This window comes from Eleutherodactylus coqui, chromosome 7 (genome assembly GCF_035609145.1).
Source record: "Eleutherodactylus coqui strain aEleCoq1 chromosome 7, aEleCoq1.hap1, whole genome shotgun sequence".
NCBI lineage: Eukaryota > Metazoa > Chordata > Amphibia > Anura > Eleutherodactylidae > Eleutherodactylus > Eleutherodactylus coqui.
This window is the reverse complement of record NC_089843.1, coordinates 9018729-9041120: the sequence shown is the minus strand read 5'-3', so window position 1 is coordinate 9041120 and position 22392 is coordinate 9018729. Positions and strand designations below refer to the sequence as shown.

Here is a 22392-nt window from a genome sequence, read left to right as displayed (position 1 = left end):
ATTCACCTTTCAGTAGCCCCCACCACAAACCAAAGGGCCGGCCCACTCCAGCCTCACACTTACTTTACAATGCTCAGAGAACCCTACAGGGTAGAGGTACTCAACAGGCAGACCAAGATCCAAAAGCAGACCTTGGCCACCAGATGTCAAAACCCCTGCTGTCCAGACCAGGAGAACGAGAGCCGCTGCCCGTCCCCCCACTAACTGCTATCAGTGTGATCTGACAGGACCTGATGCAATAGTGTAGCTTTACTCCTTCCCCTGCTCCAGACTCAGTGTTCTTAAAAATAGGAACACAGGGGTATCCTGGCTCGTAGGCATTCGAAAAGCTGCATGCAACCCACAATGGTATAAATTAATTAGGGCCAAGAGGATGGACCGAGTCTCCAGTCGGAAGGGCCGGGAGGATGGACCGAGTCTCCAGTCGGAAGGGCCGGGAGGATGGACCGAGTCTCCAGTCGGAAGGGCCGGGAGGATGGACCGAGTCTCCAGTCGGAAGGGCCGGGAGGATGGACCGAGTCTCCAGTCGGAAGGGCCGGGAGGATGGACCGAGTCTCCAGTCGGAAGGGCCGGGAGGATGGACCGAGTCTCCAGTCGGAAGGGCCGGGAGGATGGACCGAGTCTCCAGTCGGAAGGGCCGGGAGGATGGACCGAGTCTCCAGTCGGAAGGGCCGGGAGGATGGACCGAGTCTCCAGTCGGAAGGGCCGGGAGGATGGACCGAGTCTCCAGTCGGAAGGGCCGGGAGGATGGACCGAGTCTCCAGTCGGAAGGGCCGGGAGGATGGACCGAGTCTCCAGTCGGAAGGGCCGGGAGGATGGACCGAGTCTCCAGTCGGAAGGGCCGGGAGGATGGACCGAGTCTCCAGTCGGAAGGGCCGGGAGGATGGACCGAGTCTCCAGTCGAAAGGGCCGGGAGGATGGACCGAGTCTCCAGTCGGAAGGGCCGGGAGGATGGACCGAGTCTCCAGTCGGAAGGGCCGGGAGGATGGACCGAGTCTCCAGTCGGAAGGGCCGGGAGGATGGACCGAGTCTCCAGTCGGAAGGGCCGGGAGGATGGACCGAGTCTCCAGTCGGAAGGGCCGGGAGGATGGACCGAGTCTCCAGTCGGAAGGGCCGGGAGGATGGACCGAGTCTCCAGTCGGAAGGGCCGGGAGGATGGACCGAGTCTCCAGTCGGAAGGGCCGGGAGGATGGACCGAGTCTCCAGTCGGAAGGGCCGGGAGGATGGACCGAGTCTCCAGTCGGAAGGGCCGGGAGGATGGACCGAGTCTCCAGTCGGAAGGGCCGGGAGGATGGACCGAGTCTCCAGTCGGAAGGCCTGGAAGGATGGACCGAGTCTCCAGTCGAAGGGCCGGGAGGATGGACCGAGTCTCCAGTCGAAGGGCCGGGAGGATGGACCGAGTCTCCAGTCGGAAGGGCCGGGAGGATGGACCGAGTCTCCAGTCGGAAGGGCCGGGAGGATGGACCGAGTCTCCAGTCGAAGGGCCGGGAGGATGGACCGAGTCTCCAGTCGAAGGGCCGGGAGGATGGACCTAGTCTCCAGTCGGAAGGGCCGGGAGGATGGACCTAGTCTCCAGTCGGAAGGCCTGGAAGGATGGACCGAGTCTCCAGTCGGAAGGGCCGGGAGGATGGACCGAGTCTCCAGTCGAAGGGCCGGGAGGATGGACCGAGTCTCCAGTCAAAGGGCCGGGAGGATGGACCGAGTCTCCAGTCGAAGGGCCGGGAGGATGGACCGAGTCTCCAGTCAGAAGGGCCGGGAGGATAACCCACATCTGTTAGATTTCCAGGTCGTTTATTCCCTTGCACTGCTGTGACCTGTAGTGCCCCATCTTTTGCTGGAAATTGAATTCTCTACAGCAGGAGTACTTTGTGTCACAGTGCTGTAAATCTGGGTTGCGTGAACTGGTCCACAGTGATGTTAACATGGCAGCCTGGGACCACGTGATGTGCCTGGCAGCGCATGCACAGTGTCATTCCACACTGGACACTGAGGGAGTAAGATCCTCTGGTGCTAGTGCTGATCGGTTGACTGGCTTGTCTTTCAGCCCAGTCAGTATATCACTTTTCTTGTTAACATAGTTAAACCATGCCCTTTGATAGAAGGGTTGCCGGTTATACTTATTGTGTAATGGCTATCTCTGTGCCGGAGAATTCTTTGTACTACTCCTCAGAGATCCTGGTTTCAGTAGTATTGTTGCAGATAATTTAGTACTTAGGTTCTTTAGGTCTCCGTGATTCAGTGCTCAGTGTCAGGTGTCTCCAGTGCATTTTGGACTGGAACTCTGTGTCTCTCCTGTAATGGGGTTGCCCTTTTCGGGCTGGGTGCTTTGCTTGATGGATTGGTCAGTTCAGGCGGTTCTGGTAAACCAGCTGGCCTATTTTCGTTACTCTGCCCAGTGGTTGGACTCAGACTTCAGATCCGGCCTTTGTCACATCTGAGTGTTCTCACTAGTCATAGATGAAGTGACACTTTGGTTTACATCAATGTTGGGACTGATAATTCCAAAGGATTCATTTTTTATTGCAACTGTTCCATCATTTTTTTCCTGATCACATCAACTATCTATTACGAAATTCTGGTCGGTGGCGTCATAAATTGCCCTCACATATCCATCCTTTTGGGCTTTGAAATAGGCCACACTGTATCTTGACATTCCCATCTGATCCACTGTCATGGCAGCGGACGTGCTTCTAAACCAATTTAACTTAAGGTTAGATCTGAGAGGTTCACCTGGGGATTTTTGTGTTTTATCATTTAACCCACCAATCAGGGTCTGGTCTTCGCAGTGGGGAACTCCAGACTGGTGCTCCAGATATAATCTCGGTTAAGAAACAACTGATGCCACTTGGTCAGCAATACCGTAATGTGGTAACGGAGGGTGTAGATAAAGATGTAGTTGAGAAATAGAGCCGAGGTCAGGACAGACGTATAACGTGCGTTGTTGAGGAATAGGTCAAGAGTCAGTGTAGGCAGAAGAATCGTGGTTAGTGATCAAGCTGAAGTAACGAGTCAAAAAAGCAGAAAAGCCAAGTATGACAGACGTGCATCATAGCAAATCAGACTGGAGTGCTATAGCACCTTTGGACAATAGGACTATGTTAAAATAATCAATTTATGTGATACTCAAAGGGTATTGTAGCCTTATCAATCAGGTGTGTAATCATATACATACGACACGTCGGAGAAGAAGAAACAACACGGGTGTCTCTAGCAATTCTTCTGGTTATTGTTGCAACGCAAGAGGTTATATAATATAACCCCCCCCCCCCCCCACACACACACACACACAAAATCAACAAGTCAAAAATTCGAAGTTTACAGCATGTGTGACACTTCTTTCTTAGTAGAACATTACAAAGGCTATTATGACTGATCTGCATGCTTGGCGTCTGGGACCCTGTTAGTAAAATTCAACTACAATGTGTCTTGTCTCACACGTATTTCTTGCTATGCACCAACGGTACGCACATGACACTACTGCATACTATATATTTCAATAATTTCCCATTTTCCCTTCTTTTGAATAATATCTTCACCTAACAGGTATATGTCTTTCAGCTCGAGTGAAAGAGGGGGTCTTGGGAAGGTATTCACCTAAGGGGCTATTCCCTGTCAGGGTTTTCACATTGTAGGTGGCGGTAGGCGTGTGCATTGGACATACATCATCATAAGGCTGCGGTCTAGGCTGCACCACTCTGGTTACTGTCTTAGTTCCTTTCCTACAGAGTTTAAGGAATGTTGGGAGGCGGCAGAAAGCTGTTCTGAACAGTTAAAGGGTTTGTCTCTCGCCGAAACGTTTTTTTTTTTTATTCAATAGGCCCCCGTTTGGCGCGAGACAAACCCAAGGGATGGGTTAAAAAAAAAAAAGTTTAGTACTTACCCGAATCCCCGCGCTGCGGCGACTTCTTCCTTACCTTACTAAGATGGCCGCCGGGATCTTCACCTATGATGCACCGCGGGTCTTCTCCCATGGTGCACCGTGGGCTCTGTGCGGTCCATTGCCGATTCCAGCCTCCTGATTGGCTGGAATCGGCACACGTGACGGGGCGGAGCTACGAGGACCAGCTCTCCGGCACGAGCGGCCCCATTCACCACACAGAAGACCGCACAGCGCAAGCGCGTCTAAAATCGCCAGAAGACGGCGATTTTAGACGGATCCATGGAGACGAGGACGCTAGCAACGGAGCAGGTAAGTGAATAACGTCTGTATGGCTCATAATTAATGCACAATGTACATTACAAAGTGCATTAATATGGCCATACAGAAGTGTATAACCCCACTTGCTGCCGCGGGACAACCCCTTTAAGACATAACGAAGGCACAATAGTAAAATCTGACATATTGTTTGTATGGTTCCCATGATCCGTCCCCAATGGATTTAAACCAATGGGCAGGATTGAACATATAGAAAGTATCGCTCCACTAGGAATCTTATCGCTTCATGTTCTTTTAGCCATTTGTCTCTCATTTCGGCAATTACTTGGACACCAGCTTTACATTGCATGTTGCCCGTTATCTACATAGTGGCAGCATGTGGAGCCGTGCCTTATGTCTGCACACTAGATAAATACTAGTGGGGAATGTCCCATTTAGATGGGACCAGAGTCATCAAAGCGACTGCATGAGCGCTAATATCACCGCTAAGGTCGTTAGTGCTCTTGCAGACCGTTTAGACAGCTGATGTCACCACTGGATTGCGGGCTTCACGCTCAGCGATTCACCTTGTAACGTGCTGAGCGGGGACCATTTACACGGAGCGACAATCCCGCAATGTTTTTATAACGAGAAGTGAATGGATATTAACTGGTATTTTTGCATTTATATGGGACGATTATCGCTCAGTTTCGTTTGTTTGAGTCTACTGCAGAATCATTAAGATTTTTTTTTTCACCCAATATGCAAGCATGGTAAATTGTAAGTTTTCCCTCCAGTCAGTGAGGCTATGCCCTTTAAACAGGGTGGTGAGATCCAACGCTGAGGGAGGGTGATTGTTATATAGTGAACCGCAGCCTACACAAACATAACAGCTAAAGGGAAGAGTGTCCACCCCAGAGCCGACCCCGAGATCACCAAACCAGAACAGAAAGGAGAAGTCTGACCCTACAACCCTGAAAAAGGAGAGCCCTACCTAAAAGCAGGGAGATCGTCCCGATCAGGACGGCCCCACGCAGGAGCCTACAGAAAATCTCACCCTAGAGGGAAAGAGGCAGAGAATATCAGACAGGGTCAGAGAAACTGCAGACATCCTCAGACCAGGACCAAACTACAGACATCCACAGACCAGGACCAAACTACAGACATCCACAGACCAGGACCACCTTCAGACTTGTCAGAAGTGTAAGTGGTCCCTCCAATCAGGAGGAGTCTCAATGAATGTGCTAAGACAAACACAGATTGGTTAGACAGAGGAAACAAATACTTCCGGGATTTCCAACATATGACACCCTAGGAACCCGCAGCAATGACGGGGCGAACCCTGAGTGATAACAGATATACGACACCAAAGGTACTAATGCAGCAACAGAATGTCTGTGCCAAAAGCACGAAGATGTCACTGGGTCAATCATCACATATCTTGCCCACTTCCGGCTGTTCTTCCACTACGCACCTTAGCATGATTTGCTTTTGCCTAATGTCTTCATGTGAACAGTTATTTGTTGATGGGTAACAAGATATCTGCATAGCAGCTGTAAGGAGTGGATGCTACTATGCTCAGCCCTTTGGTTTGGAAGTGAGCGGTTGAGCATTAGCAAGGGGTTCTGTAAGCATGCACCAACCTGCAACATATATGCCTTATGCTTCTACCACCGTATTAACTTTAGTAAAGTCAGGTGTATCCTTAACTAATTAGGTCCCCCTTAATTCGGAGGTATGGCCACGTATGGCATAGTCTTTGAGGCTTCAGGGCTATCTGCACATATCCAACAGCTCTTGAATTTTTGATCTGTCTGAAACCCATAAGTAATAACTTCATGGTGTTTCACAAACGTATTGTCCTGATTATCTTTAAAGGGGTTGTCTCACGCCGAAACTGTTTTTTTTTTTTCCATAGGCCCCCCCCCCCGTTCGGCGCAGGACAACCCCAATGGATGTGTTAAAAAAAAAAAATACATATTACTTACCCGAATCCCCGCTCTGCGATGTCTTCCTTCTTCCTTCACCAAGATGGCCGCCGGGATCTTCACCCACGATGCACCGCGGGTCCTTTCCCATGGTGCACCGTGGGCTCTGTGCGGTCCATTGCCGATTCCAGCCTCCTGATTGGCTGGAATCGGCACACGTGATGGGGTGGAGCTACGATGACCAGCTCTCCGGCACGAGCGGCCCCATTCACCAGGAAGAAGACCGCACAGCGCAAGCGCGTCTAAAAACGCCAGAAGAAAGCGAAATTAGACGGATCCATGGCGACGGGGATGCTAGCAACGGAGCAGGTAAGTGAATAACTTCTGTATGGCTCATATTTAATGCACGATGTACATTACAAAGTGCATTAAAGGAGATGTCCCGAGGCAGCAAGTGGGTCTATACACTTCTGTATGGCCATAATAATGCACTTTGTAATGTACATTGTGCATTAATTATGAGCCATACAGAAGTTATAAGAAGTTTTATACTTACCTGCTCCGTTGCTGGCGTCCTCGTCTCCATGGAGCCGACTAATTTTTGGCCTCCGATGGCCAAATTAGCCGCGCTTGCGCAGTCCGGGTCTTCTGCAGTCTTCTATGGGGCTCCGTGTAGCTCCGTGTAGCTCCGCCCCGTCACGTGCCGATTCCAGCCAATCAGGAGGCTGGAATCGGCAGTGGACCGCACAGAAGAGCTGCGGTCCACGGAGGAAGAGGCCATCTTCAGCGGTGAGTAGAGAAGTCACCGGAGCGCGGGGATTAAGGTAAGCGCTCCGGTGAGCTTTCTTTACCTCCCTGCATCGGGGTTGTCTCGCGCCGAACGGGGGGGGGGGTTAAAAAAAAAAAAACCCGTTTCGGCGCGGGACATCTCCTTTAATATGGCCAAACAGAAGTGTATAGACCCACTTGCTTTCGTGAGACAACCCCTTTAAACACGTCAGAGTCCCTTCATACTGAGGATTGTCCATGGGAGTAGAAACAGCCTTCCAAGCATTCCTCAGGCTCTGGAGCTAAAACCTTTTTACAATGGCGGCGTGTATCCAGGTGTCCTTTCCTTCCAGTTTGACGGAAGTGGTGGTTGTCAGCTGGATCTGGTATGGACCATCAAATCTCAGTTTCAGACTTTCTCTGACATGTCTTTTGAGGACAACCCAGTCTCCTGGAATCAAATTAAGTGATCCCTATTTTGAGTCTGGATCTGAAATCGGGGAGAATACACATGTCACATACATGGAGCACTAGAGCACCATGCCTCAGCAAGGATGCAGGGCGGTAAACCAACAGTATACACCAAAACACCAAGGTGAACTGCAACCTGGACTCACGGGCAGACATGACACAGGGACTGACAAACAACCCAAAGCACTCACCTAGCATACCTGCACGCATAGGCAGATGGAATAGATACGGTACGAGGTATTGGTCCATATTTCGGCCAAGATACTTAAGCCCACAACAGAGGCCTCGTTGTCTCACGGGTCTCTACTCTCACAAGACAACTTCCACATGAAACCTGCCTGCATGCGGGGCGATTGTCCCAATAGGGACGTCCCCACCCTGGAACCTAGGGACCTAACTCACTCTTGATAGTAAACGATCCAAAGCAGGACAGGATAGAGTTCACTCCAACACACATGTGAATACAAACCACGCAGAACACCATAAACTCTGAACAGGACTGTTCACACTACATGTCCGGCCACCTGCACAGACACACTGAACATGTCACTGTTCACACCAATACACACTGAACACGCCTGTTCACCACATGTCTGGCCATCTGCACAGACACAGAGAATTTAACACTGTTCACACCTACACAACAACATCCATTACTGCAAACACCAGGATAGTGGGAAACCAGCATCCTCTAGCCAAAGGGGCTAGTATAAATGTGCAGCAGACTAGGGGGATTGGCTTGCTGGAGAACACTACACCCAGCCAGCTCAATTATCCCACACCTATGAAGGTGTGCTCCTGGAAACCCGTAGAACAACAGGTCCCAGCAGCACAGCCTAACAGCCCATTTATGAGTGACAGTTAACTCCTGATGCACAGCACTCACGTGGGAGATAAGGTCCCCATGAAGAGCCTGTAGGTGTTGGGGAAAATTTAGGCCTATTACAGTAGCCCTACCAAACATAACTTCATATGGGGACAGCTTGGTGTTTCTATTAGTTAGGCTGGCTTCACACCGGTGAAAGCGATATCATGGCCCGATATCGCCCTCACAATCCATGTGAAACCCCTGCATGCGAAGTGCTTTCATGTTAAAACAGCCTCGCATCACTGTGGGGAATCCCTTCACCCTCACCGCAGCTGGAGGGATTTCCCTATCGCTTTTGAAGGGATTCCCCATGGGGCCGAAGGAATTCCCCAGCGCAGCTGTCATAGCCGCTGCAGGAGGTCGAGATGCTCTTCCATTGTTTTCAATGGGGCCTGCACTGCTGCCGCTCCATTGACAACAGTGAGCGATATTGCAAAAATGTAAGGACATGCTGTGATTTTTTTCTTTTTCACACGGCATTGCAGGAGTGAAAACATTGAAAAATCACTGGTTTCATAATCATGCGTTTTCACTCAATTCAATCGTATCCAAACAAGCCAAATCCAATCTATTGAATATAGCATGCGCCTGTGTGGTGCACACATAAGGAATGGTCTGTGTTTAGGAGGGGCAAAACTATTACATCAGAGAAATCCTCCTCCCCTCCCTCCCATCAGTTAGCTACACTCCTGGTGGTCTGGCTAACTGCTTGTGCGAGTCTGTCTCATTCTATGGCCAGCAGTCCAGCCATCCACATACCATATAACTACTTATGCCTAATTCTCTTGTGCAGCAATAACCCAGTCATGACCAACTCACACATCTCACACAGGCAACCCCCTACCACAGTTAGCTCACTATGGCTCCAGTACATGTTCAGCTCTGCTGCATCATCACATTGTGGGAAGTAGTCAGTGGAAAACTTAGAGGCGGTGCCGAGGCCATACCTATCAAAGCCACCCCACTCTCCTCCTTTGTCCCAGACAAATTTGAATACAATTTCTCTACATCGACACAACCGGTTTGAGGCATACCCATTTTGGGCGTACTTGTCTCTCTTTTGGCACTCCAATAGTGTCCATAATTGGTAGGATAATCGAGCATGACCTATACCACAAATATTTCCCAAAAGATATACTTCCTACTGCAATTGTCATCCCCGGGATGACTTATGGCCCATTTACACGTAACAATTATTGCTCAAAATTCGCTCAGAAGAACATAAAAGTGATCATTAAAACTATTGCTGGATGGATGGCTTCTTGTCCGTGTAAATGCTCCCCACTCAGTGCTTCATGTAGAGGGTACATTGTTGAGCGAAAAGCCAGTGAGAACCCAGCGATCCAGCAGCGAAGTCTAAACGCTTTGCATGAGCGCTAACGACCTTAGCGCTGATGTCAGACTGTATACAACTTTAAGAATCTTTTGATCCTGCTTGTATAACATACAAACACTACAAACACAGTAGGGGCATTTTCTATTCATTCAAACAAAAAACACTGAGTACACTGATTGATAATTTGGAAAGTGAAATAGAAGCAGAGGTCTGTAACTTTCTCAAAACAGAAGAACAAATACTGTAACAACAAAAGTCCTACTCACTGTGGTTGTGTCTTTATCTGGTGCCGACTGCCCAGAGACCTCAACAGCCGTTAGAACATCCTACATGCCCGCATTCTCCACCAAAATTGTTCAAGTAATCACTTAATTTAGGTGATACTCAAAGGATGAAAGCATGTCACAGCCTCTCACTCAAGCATGTCCAATTCTGTGTGTGTGTCTACATATAAGATGCATCGGAGAAGAATGACAAACACGGGTGTCTCTAGCAATTCTGTTTTATTGTTGCAATGTAAGAGGTTATATAGTTTAACAACCTCCTCAAACCCCCCACAAAATTAACAGGTCCAGAATTCTGCAGCATGCATGATACTTCTATCATAGTAAACATTACAGAGGTTGTTATAACAAAGCTGCATGCTTAGCATTTGGGACCCTGTTAGTAAAATGTAACTACAGTATGTCTGTTACTCACATATTTCTTTCTATGCACATGGCACTACTGCATACAATATAATTCAATACTTTCATACAATGTAATTGCTCTGGCACTCCTAGGTCGGAGGAGTGACCTTTAATTCAGTGAGACCTGTCCGGATTGACTGGGGACTGGAAAGCTGGGTGCATGCACTGGCCCTTTAACCCCTTAAAGGGGTTGTCTCGCGGCAAACCTCAAAATTTTACCTTACCCCATTCCCCCTGTCACCCCCTGGCTTAAAATAGCAAATTAAAGCGGTTTTTAAACAGCTTGCTACTCACCGATCCGATGAAATAAGGACTTTAAAAAATCTTCTCCCAAAGATGGCCGCCGGTCCTTTCCCAGGGATGCACTGCGGTTTTCTCCCATGGTGCATCGCGGGTCTTCTCCCATGGTGCACCATGGGCACTGTGCGTTCCATTGCCGATTCCAGCCGTCTGATTGGCTGGAATCGGGACACGTGACGGGGCGGAGCTACGATGACGACGCGGTGACCAGCTCTCCAGCACGAGTGGCCCTATTCACCAGGCAGAAGACCGGACGGCGCAAGAGCGTCTAAAAATGGAAGAAGACATCAGAATTAGACGGATCCATGGCGACGGGGACGCCAGCAACGGAGCAGGAAAGTGAATAACTTCTGTATGGCTCATATTTAATGCACGATGTATATTACAAAGTGCATTAATATGGCCATACAGAAGTGTATAACCCCACTTGCTGCCGCGAGACCACCCCTTTAAGGACACGGCCTATTTTGGGCTTAAGGACCAAGGATTTTTGCCGGATTTTCTTCTCCATTTATCAAAAGTCATAATTTTTTTTATTTTTCCGTTGACGTGGCCGTATAAGGGCTTGTTTTTTGTGTGGCGAACTGTAGTTTTTGATGATTCCATTTTTGCGTACATTGACTACATTGTAAAACTTTTATTTATTTTTTTATGATAACAGGGAGAGAAAACGCATCAATTCTGCCATAGATTTTTGTTTTTTTACAGCGTTAATCATGCAGCATAAATAAGACAATCCATTTTTTCTGCGGGTCGGTACGATTACAACAATACCAAAATTCTTACAGTCCTGTAACTTTTATTTTTTGATGTACGGAGCTCTATGGGGGCTTATTTTTTGCGAGACAAGCTGTAGTTTTTTATTGGTACCATTTTGGGGTACATATGGCTTTTTTGATCACTTTTATTGCGTTTTTAGTGAGGCAAAATGCTAAAAATTAGCATTTTGCCTCAGTTTTTTAGCGTTTTTTTAAACGCTTTTTGCCGTGCACAGTCAAAAGCATGTGCAACTTATTGTACGCGTCGTTATGGACGCGACAATACCAAATATGTGGGGTTTTATTATTTTTTTTACCTTTTTTTATGCTAATCTGAGAAAAAAGCATAAAAAAGGTTGTTTTTTTTTACTTTTTTTATATTTTTTTATTCACTTTTTTAATCTTTTTTTTTTTTACAACATTTGTGTCCCTCTGGGCGACTTTCACCACAGCCCTGATGATCGCTGTGATAAGGCATGGCAGGGCTATTGCCCTGCCATGCCTTATCGCTTATACAGCGATCTCAGGCACTGGCAACGCAAGACGCCAGTGTCTGGCGTCCTGTTGCCATGGCGCCAGGCCGGGCTCTCGCGATAAAATCGTGAGAGCCGGCCGAAGACACAGAGGGAGTGCGCTCCCTTTGTGAACTCTTTCCCTGCCGCGATCTACTTAGAACGCGGCAGGGAAGAGGTTAACAGCGGGACGTCGGCTGTGACTGACAGCCGGCTCCCGCTGTGGGATAGTGCGGGATCATATGTGATCTCACGCTATCCCCAGGACATAAGTTTACGTCCTGTTGCGGGAAGTACCCAGCTCCCAGGACGTAAACTTACACCCTGGAGCGGGAAGGGGTTAAAAGGTTAAAAGGCCTTAAAATAAAAAGAAACTGACTACTCACCTAGCCCGGCGGCTCCCCATCCAGTGTTGCAGCCGCAGTCTCTGCCGCACGGAACCCAGAAGAAGCGTCAAGTAGTCGCGTGCTGCTCATTATGCATGTGACCACTCAGCCACAGGCTCCAGCGGCCATAGAAGAAGCATCGCTGAGGCTTGTGAGTGGCTGAGCAGTCACATGTTCTATGAATGACATGTGACAGCCTGCAGCGTCTTCTGGGTTCTGTCTGGTGGTCACCAGGGGTGCAGCACTGGACGGGCAGCCACGGGACAGCTGAGTATTCAATTGCTTTTAATTTTAAGCCCTTTTAACATTTCTTTGATGTCCCAGAAAACTCTGTTATATGTCCGGATAGGAACTGAAATGTCATGTCTTAAAGGGGTTGTCTCACACCGAAACGGGTTTTTTTTTTTCAATAGGCCCCCCATTCGGACAAACCCAAGGGATGTGTTAAAAAAATATATATATATATTACTTACCCGAATCCCCGCTCTGCGACGACTTCTTTCTTCCTTCTCCAAGATGGCCGCCGGGATCTTCACCCACGATGCACCGCGGGTCTTCTCCCACGGTGCACCGTGGGCTCTGTGTAGTCCATTGTCGATTCCAGTCTCCTGATTGGCTGGAATCGGCACACGTGACGGGGCGGAGCTACGATGACGACGTGGGACCAGCTCTCCGGCACGAGCGGCCCCATTCACCAGGCAGAAGACCGGACTGCGCAAGCGCGTCTAAAAACGCCAGAAGACAGCAAATTTAGACGGATCCATGGCGACGGGGACGCTAGCAACGGAGCAGGTAAGTGAATAACTTCTGTATGGCTCATATTTAATGCACGATGTATATTACAAAGGGCATTAATATGGCCATACAGAAGTGTATACCCCCACTTGCTGCCGCGAGACAACCCCTTTAAGGGATCACCTGCAGGATACAGTATAGTGCAATACTATAGTATTGCCATATTTTGTAAAGGCGATCAAATGATCACAAGTTCAAATCCCCTATGAGGACTAAAAAAAAGCAAAAATAAGTAAAATAAAAATTTTTTACTGAGTACCGGGCTCAGGACGCCCCCTACAGACCACCAGTAGAGAGGAGCGTCTGACCAGACTGTTAGGACGTGTTGGGACCAGTGGATGGGGGCACACAAGGTAACCAGGCTCAGGACCCTCCCTACAGACCACCAGTAGAGAGGAGTGTCTGACCAGACTGTTAGGAGGTGTCAGGACCAGTGGATGTGTGAGGCCACCCAAGATGACCGGGCTCAGGATGCCCCCTACAGACCACCAGTAGAGAGGAGCGTCTGACCAGACTGTTAGGACGTGTTGGGACCAGTGGATGGGGGCACACAAGGTAACCAGGCTCAGGACCCTCCCTACAGACCACCAGTAGAGAGGAGTGTCTGACCAGACTGTTAGGAAGTGTTGGGACCAGTGGATGAGGGCACACAAGGTGACCGGGCTCAGGACACCCCCTACAGACCACCAGTAGAGATGAGCGTCTCACCAGACTGTTAGGAGGTGTTGGGACCAGTGAATGTGTGGGGACACAAGGTGACAGGGCTCCGGACGCCCCCTACAGACCACCAGTAGAGAGGAGCTTCTGATCAGACTGTTAGGAGGTGTTGGGACCAGTAGATGGGGGCACACAAGGTGAACGGGCTCAGGACTCCCTACAGACCACCAGTAGAGAGGAGCGTCTGACCAGACTGTTAGGAGGTGTTGGGACCAGTGGATGGGGGCACACAAGGTGACCAGGTTCAGGACGCCCCCCTACAGACCACCAGTAGAGAGGAGCGTCTGACCAGACTGTTAGGAGGTGTTGGGACCAGTGGATGGGGGCACACAAGGTGACCAGGTTCAGGACGCCCCCTCCAGACCACCAGTAGAGAGGAGCGTCTGACCAGACTGTTAGGAGGTGTTGGGACCAGTGGATGGGGGCACACAAGGTGACCGGGCTCAGGACGCCCCCTACAGACCACCAGTAGAGAGGAGCGTCTGACCAGACTGTTAGGAGGTGTTGGGATCAGTGGATGGGGGCACACAAGGTGACAGGGCTCCGGACGCCCCCTACAGACCACCAGTAAATAGGAGCGTCTGACCAGACTGTTAGGAGGTGTTGGGACCAGTGGATGGTGACACACAAGGTGACTGGGCTCAGGATGCCCCCGACAGTCCACCAGTAGAGAGGTTTGTCTGATTGTCCCACAAGCACCAGCAGCTACAACGGTTTCCCTGTCTGCAATCTTTAGACAGCTGGCACCATGGTTACACCCCTGTGTCTGTCGAAACCATTTCCAGGCACTCGACTGATGGACATTTTGGTCTCATGGCAGCCATTACATATACGGCTTCTGACCCCCACCGTCACCTCCATTTGAAGTGATGTTGTGAATGATGAAACCGGACACTACGGAATGGAACCGGGTTGTCTTCATCAATGAATCCAGGTTTAGTTTGGGCGCTGACAACGGCAGTGTTCGTGTCTGGAGACCTTGGGGTGATCGCCCCAACTCTACCTTTGCTGTAGAGCAGCACACTGCCCTCTGCTGAAGTGGTGGTCTGGGGGTCCATCGCATACCAGAGGCAGTCACCCATAGTAGTGGTACGAGGGACAATGACAGCTCAGTGACAAAGGGGGCCACCCGGACACCTGTGATGGGGAAAACATTTTTGCAACAAAACTTTTTGAGTTTCTGTTTCCATTGATATTAACTTTATATCCGAGGGTCATGAAACGGAGTTCTGGGGTCTCACATCAGGGGGTTAACTTGGAATAACCCAATATAATGAATGTTTCTGCCACCTTTAAGGCCGATGAACTATTTTTCACTGCTTACCTCTGACCTATAGATTTCTATACAAGGTTATTCCCATAAACAGTTCCAAGGGAGCTGTAAGAGTTCTCGCTGTCCTCGCAGCGAGTCACAGCAAGTGGGAAAGTAGATGTATCACATCACAGAAAACCCCAAAGCCGAGCTCATGTGTCTATATCAATGACACGGACAGTACTGGCAGAACTGAGCTCCGGGCCGAGAACACTCAAGATGTTACTTTCTGCTTCATTCACTCATTAACATAATCTGAAGACCGGCGTGGTCTGCTGATACACTGCGGATTAACCCTCCGGCCCCCAGGGACTGCTGACATGTATGAAATGTATCCAGTGTGAGTAGGACTGCTTGTTCGCTCTGAAGTCTCCAATATCTGCGCTTCTACAAAAGCCAATAGATGGGAACTTGATAAACCAGGAAGTCCGATAATCAGCCACTTGTTTTGCGCCCAGAACTGCGATATAATGCGGCCTCACAGAACAATGATATTACACGCCACATGCGCATGCACCTTTTTACGGCAATGCAGAGTGGCTTCGGTACTGGAATCCTGCACTAGAAAAAGCAAGAACTCGGCTGCCTAGATTTCTTCTAGACAGTTGGATGTTTAACCCCTTATATGCTGCAGCAAATAGTGTCCCCAGCATGTAAGTGGTTGGACGGGCGCTCTGTCACCCACTATATAAGTAGTGCTGTTTTATGTGCCAGTGATCACATCTTCAACTCCCGTGGGGGGGGGGGGGGGGGCTAAAAACATTGTGCACAAAAAAAGGGAATTCAAGCTTAATCAACAAAAGAAATTCACTAAAAACAACTACAAAGTTTTGTCTACAAAATCCATTTTATAATGAAAAATCAAATAAATCAGTACATAATCAGTAACGCCGCGATTGTAACAATCCGACCTCTAACTACATTGTGGTATTTGTCCCACTCGGCAAAAGGCAATAAAAAAAATCAAAAAACAGATAGAGAAGCGACAAGCAGTCATCTGTACTCCGCAGTCTCACCAGTGAGAGGCGCCGGCGGTCCGGCAGCCCAGGAACTTTTCTACGGCTTCGATGACGGAAGAATAAAAATATTGTGTTTCTTTGTTTTAAAGTGGTTTTATTGTGCAAAAGTAGTGAAACATTAAAATCTAAATGTAATCATGTGATGTGTACCGCATAATGGGCGCCGCCTGTTCAGGGGGTTGGGCCAAAATAATCTAAACAATTGACTTTCTGCCCAATTTTCACTTTTCTGTCCATTTTTCTGTAACAGTAATGAACACTTCTGTTTTTCCCAGTGATTTCAGTAGGTTTCTCATTTTTAAAGGGGTTGTCTCGCGAAAGCAAGTTGGGTTATACACTTCTGTATGGCCATATTAATGCACTTTGTAATATACATCGTGCATTAATTATGAGCCATACAGAAGGTATTCACTTACCTTCCCTGCGCTGGCGTCCCCGTCTCCATGGTGCCGTCTAACTTCAGCGTCTAATCGCCCGATTAGACGCGCTTGCGCAGAAGGGTCTTCTGCCTTCGGCTCGGTCTGGCACGGGTGGCGTTCTGGCTCCGCCCCCTTCTACGCATCATCGTGTAGCTCCGCCCCGTCACGTGTGCCGATTCCAGCCTCCTGATTGGCTGGAATCGGCACACGTGACGGGGCGGAGCTACGCGATGCTGCCGGACAGACCCGAAGGTAGAAGACCCTTCTGCGCAAGCGCGTCTAATCGGGCGATTAGACGCTGAAGTTAGATGGAGCCATGGAGACGGGGACGCCAGCACAGGGAAGGTAAGTGAATAACTTCTGTATGGCTCATATTTAATGCACGATGTATATTACAAAGTGCATTATTATGGCCATACAGAAGTGTATAACCCCACTTGCTTTCACGAGACAACCCCTTTAATGTTGCCTTCCGTTTGCTTTCCTTCCTCTAGGTTCCCATTATTAGAAAGGAAGAAATATCGCTGTCTGCCGGTGTTTTCAGAGCCTGCCCTGCTCCCTAGCGCCCGTTAACTCTCCTGCGGCAGGGGAAACACAGACCTGCAGAGACGACAGCTTCCAGGGCCTGCGATGATGTCAGATCATGTGATAGCCCCTGTGGTCATGTGATCCCTGACTTCTCCCACACAGGGTAAGTAAATGTAGGACTCTGCAGCTGTGTGTCTGTCTGTCTATGTCAGGATGGATGTAGTAGAGCTGTGTATGTGTGTTGGAGCTGTGGGGTTCTGGATAGATGTAGCGGAGCTGTGTGTGTGAGGTGTGTAGGGGTCAAGATGGATGTAGTGGAGCTTTGTGTGTGATGTGTGTGGGGGTCAGAATGGATGTAGTGCAGCTGTGTGTGTGGGGGTCAGGATGGATGTAGTGGAGCTGTGTGTGTGGGGGGGGGGGGTCAGGATGGATGTAGCGGAGCTGTGTGTGTAATGTGCATGGGGGTCAAGATGGATGTAGTGGAGCTGTGTGTGTGATTTGTTTGGGGGTCATGATGGATGTAGTGGAGCTGTGTGTGATGTGTGTGGGGGTCAGGATGGATGTAGCGGAGCTGTGTGTGTGATGTCTGGGGATCAGGATGGATGTAGCGGAGCTGTGTGTGATGTCTGGGTATCAGGATGGATGTAGCAGAGTTGTGTGTGTGATGTCTGGGGATCAGGATGGATGTAGCGGAGTTGTGTGTGTGATGTCTGGGGATCAGGATGGATGTAGCGGAGCTGTGTGTGTGATGTGTGGGGGTCAGGATGGATGTAGCGTAGCTATGTGTGTGGGGATCAGGATAGATGTGGCGGAGCTGTCTGTGTGATGTCTGGGGTTTAGGATGGATGTAGTGGAGCTGTGTGTGATGTCTGGGTATCAGGATGGATGTAGCTCAGTTGTGTGTGTGATGTCTGGGGATCAGGATGGATGTAGCAGAGCTGTGTGTGATGTCTGGATATCAGGATGGATGTAGCAGAGTTGTGTGTGTGATGTCTGGGGATCAGGATGGATGTAGCAGAGTTGTGTGTGTGATGTCTGGGGGTAAGGATGGATGTAGCAGAGTTGTATGTGTGATGTCTGGGGATCAGGATGGATGTAGCTCAGTTGTGTGTGTGATGTCTGGGGATCAGGATGGATGTAGCAGAGTTGTATGTGTGATGTCTGGGGATCAGGATGGATGTAGCGGAGTTGTGTGTGTGATGTCTGGGGGTAAGGATGGATGTAGCAGAGTTGTGTGTGTGATGTCTGGGGATCAGGATGGATGTAGCGGAGTAGTATGTGTGATGTCTGGGGATCAGGATGGATGTAGCGGAGTTGTATGTGTGATGTCTGGGGATCAGGATGGATGTAGCGGAGTTGTGTGTGTGATGTGTGGGGGTCAGGATGGATGTAGTGGAGCTGTGTGTGGGATGTGTGGGGGTCAGGATGGATGCAGCGGAGTTGTGTGTGTGATGTGTGGGGGTCAGGATGGATGTCCAGCCGGCTCTGCAGTGACAGTGTTGTGACCTGCGGATAAGAGCAGAGGAGCAGTACATGCGGTACGAGGTATGTACCATGTACTTCATGTAATCTTGTATGTTTAGGTGGTATACGTTATACCAGCTGTACATATAATTACACACAGGACATATCCAGGTTACATCACCATCACTATATACAGGGGAGGTATATCTCCTGCATATAGTGATATGGACCATGTTGGGGTAACCTGGGTATCTCCTGTATATAATTATATATGTGTAGATTGTATGCAATGCGAGTGTCTGCAGCGTGTACTCGTGAGTAGATGACGTGTGATTCACACTAAACGTCATCTACTCGTCAGAACACGCTGGGCGGGATCCAGGGGATAAAGGAGGAAAAAAAAATGCCTTGATAAGCCACGCCCCCTTTTAAACCATGGACGGTATTTATTAGTGACAAAGGTGGCAGCCCTAGTTACGCCACTCTACTGCGGTAAATTCAATGGATCAAGTAAGAACAGAAAACAGGGAGCAGATGTCAATCTTCCCTTAACCCCTTAAGCCCCAGGGCATAAACTTCACTCTTGCTGGGAAGCAGCTCCTGCAAATGGATGTAAACGTAGGTCCTATGGATGGCGCCACTCAGAAGCTGATCCTGTGCCATCTGCATTGGGAGACTGACTGACAGTCGGCTTCCTGCTTCAACAGCGGGGATCAGTGAGAACACCAATCCCTACTGTTAACCCCTTACATGTCAGGATCAATGTTGATTTCGGCATATAAAAGATTCCCAGAGAGAGGGCACTCTCCCTGTGACATCATCGGCTCTTTGCCATATGATCGCAGAGGGCTGATGAGTTGCCATGGCAACTGGATGCCAGTCAATGGTGCCTAGACCTGCCATGGCATGTGATCCCTATGATAAGCAATAACATATAGTAGTACAGAAGTTATCGCTACAGAATGTATTATCAGTACGATCATAGCATCGCAGGTTCAAGTCCCCTACAGGCAGATAAGAAAATGTAAAAAAAAAAAATACAAATATTATTATAAGAAACATAAGAAATAGTAAATACAAAAACTCTTTTGCGAAGTTTCCCCTCTTTTGCTTAAAAAAAAAAAGAACTGCACTAAAGTTATAGGTTCATTCACTTCTGTTAACTCTATACTGTGACTTAGCACTGGGACGGGGCGGAGTTACTTGATGCCCTCTCCCTTCCAGACTATGGATGCTTCCCTCCAAATGTTAAGAGGGAAGCCCAGTTTGGGACTCCTTGGGTTTAGGAACCCAATTCGGGTCACTAATCTGACCCTTGTTACACTGTATTTTATGTTACTTACTATGCAGAAACGTGATTCCACACTGTGTTCACACACCACACATCACTATGTGAGCCCCCAAGAGACACAACAAAATACTAAGCAAGCTCAGCCCCCCCCCCCCTCCACACCACAATGGCCACCATACTATCACACAATGTCAAAGGATTCAACTCCCCACTTAAAAGGAAAAAAGCGTTTATGCAGTACATTAAAAACAGACCTGACATTATCTGCCTCCAAGAAACTCACTTTACGTCCTCTTCAGCCCCCAGATAGCTCTACCCCCAATGTTCTCGCTTCTACTCCTCGGTAACAACAAAAAAACATCAGGGAGTTGTAATCCTTCTACACAATTCATTAGAATGGTAGAGCTAGATGCATCTGGAAGATATATCATCCTACAAGGTATACTGCACAAGCAAAAGGTAATCATAGTGAATTCGTACGCCCCAGTCGATAACCCCTACAAATTATTTATGCATATCTCTGGAAAAATCAAAGCACTACCTCAAGCCTCAATCTACTGGATGGGGGACTTCAACATGGTCCTATCACCGACCGTGGACCGCTCCTCCCACAGTCAAGACAAAATCAGCCTTTCCCAAAGGGCCACAATAACCTCTACACTAAAAGACTTAGCACTAGGGGACAGTTGGAGAGAGACCCACGGTGTGAACAAAGGCTATACCTTCTTCTCAGCTCCACATAAATCATACTCACGAATCGACTGGACATTAGTATCAACTCACCTCCTACCTTCCCTCGCACAAGCCAGACACATCCCCTGCGCATGGTCAGACCATGACATCATCCTCACTCAATTCATAAACTCACCCCCCCCCCCCCCCGACCTAATACCAGAAGATGGAGGCTCAATGAATCCCTATTAAAAGATCCCATAACCCATGCCCAAATCTCAGAAAAACTTAATGAATTCATGACATTCAACGATAATGAAGCATCTCAACCGGTGTGGATTTGGCTGGCACACAAAGCCTTTATGAGAGGACAGATATCTAAAATCGCCTCCATTAAAAAAAAAGAAAAATCACAAGCTTTGCAAGCCTTGGAGAGGCGTCTGGCACTATTAGAAGTGGCCAACCAACAACGCCCCAGTATAGCTCTGATCAAAAACATACGAGACACTAAACTCCAAATTGACCTCCTCTATACATCCCAGGCGGAAAGAGCCTTGCAATGGACACAATCAATCTACTTTAAGTTAGCTAACAAACCCGATAAATTACTAACGACACGCTTAAGAGCAAAAGAAAAAATCAATTCTGTCCACTCCATCAGAACAAACAAGGGGACATGCACCTCAAATCCAGACAAAATAGCACATACATTCCTAGATGTCTACAATAAGCTATACAAACACAAGCCTCAAAGAACCCCTTCGGCCCCCCAGGACTTTCTAAGAAATATACAACTGCCAAGACTCGCAGAACATCAAAACCAAAACCTAGGCCAACACATCTCAATGGAGGAAGTAGAAGAAACTATCAAACTCCTAAAGCCAGGAAAAGCAGCAGGCCCAGATGGACTAACAGCTCTGTACTACAAAAAACTTAGCACACTCCTTACACCGCTCCTAACACGCTTCTATAATAACATCTTATTAGGCAAACCGACCCCTGACGAATTTCTAAAAGCACACATAACGATCATCCCCAAACCAAATAAAGACCACACCTCCCCCAAAAATTACAGACCAATCTCCCTTCTGAATATAGATTATAAGATCCTGACCAGCATCCTAGCAAAACGGCTAAACAATGACCTCCCGTCCCTGACACACAAGGATCAAGTAGGTTTCATCCCTTCCCGACAAGCCCCAGACAACATTAGGTAAGTCCTAAATCTCATACACACCGCCAACTCGCACAAAACTCCATTGCCAACCCTGGCCCTAGACATTGAGAAGGCCTTTGACAGCCTCTCGTGGGAATACCTATTTCAAGTACTGGGTAAGGTGGGCATCCATGGTAACTTCATCACAGCCCTGCGTACACTATACTCGACCCCCTCAGCAGAGCTAAAACTCCCAACATCGATAGAAAACAAAATATCGGTACAAAGAGGAACCCGGCAGGGCTGCCCCCTGTCCCCAGCGCTATTCGCCCTGGCGATGGAGCCCCTCGCTCAACTCATTAGAAATAACCCGAACATATCAGGCCTATCAGTAAAAAATAGAGAATACAAGGTCAGCCTTTTTGCGGATGATATCCTCCTCACCCTAACGAAACCACTCACCTCTGTACCCAATCTAATAAAAACCCTGGACTCTTTTGCGGAGGTATCTGGATTGGTAGTTAATATGGAAAAAACAGAAGCCCTTTTTCCCAATATACCTGCCCACGCCCAGAAATTGATAGAATTACATTTCGGATTCAAAGCTTGCCCCCACTACATCACATACCTGGGCATCAAACTCACCCACAACTTAGACCATCTATAGAAATGGAACTACCCACTTCTATTCGCCTCATTAAAAGCTGAACTGAAAAACTGGACACAGCACGCCATCTCTTGGATGGGACGCATCAACTCAATAAAAATGAACATTCTACCCCGCCTACTCTACCCATTCAGATGCCTCCCGATAGAAATCCACGCAAGAGACCTTCAGGACATGCAAAACTCCACCTTCCATTTCATC

At 48.5% G+C, this 22392-nt stretch overlaps 1 protein-coding gene across 1 annotated transcript; it reads left to right on the top strand.

Annotated features, from left to right (window-relative positions):
* The first annotated feature begins 373 nt into the window (after positions 1-373).
* Positions 374-1813, top strand: LOC136573272 (uncharacterized protein FLJ40521-like). Its single transcript, XM_066574566.1, has one exon. It carries the CDS (start codon positions 374-376, stop codon positions 1811-1813), a length of 1440 nt encoding a protein of 479 aa, XP_066430663.1.
* The last annotated feature ends 20579 nt before the right edge of the window (positions 1814-22392 follow it).

What these genes read in the sequence shown, in the direction of transcription:
- LOC136573272 (XM_066574566.1), top strand. Translation starts at nt 374, where the DNA reads ATGGACCGAGTCTCCAGTCGGAAGGGCCGGGAGGATGGACCGAGTCTC.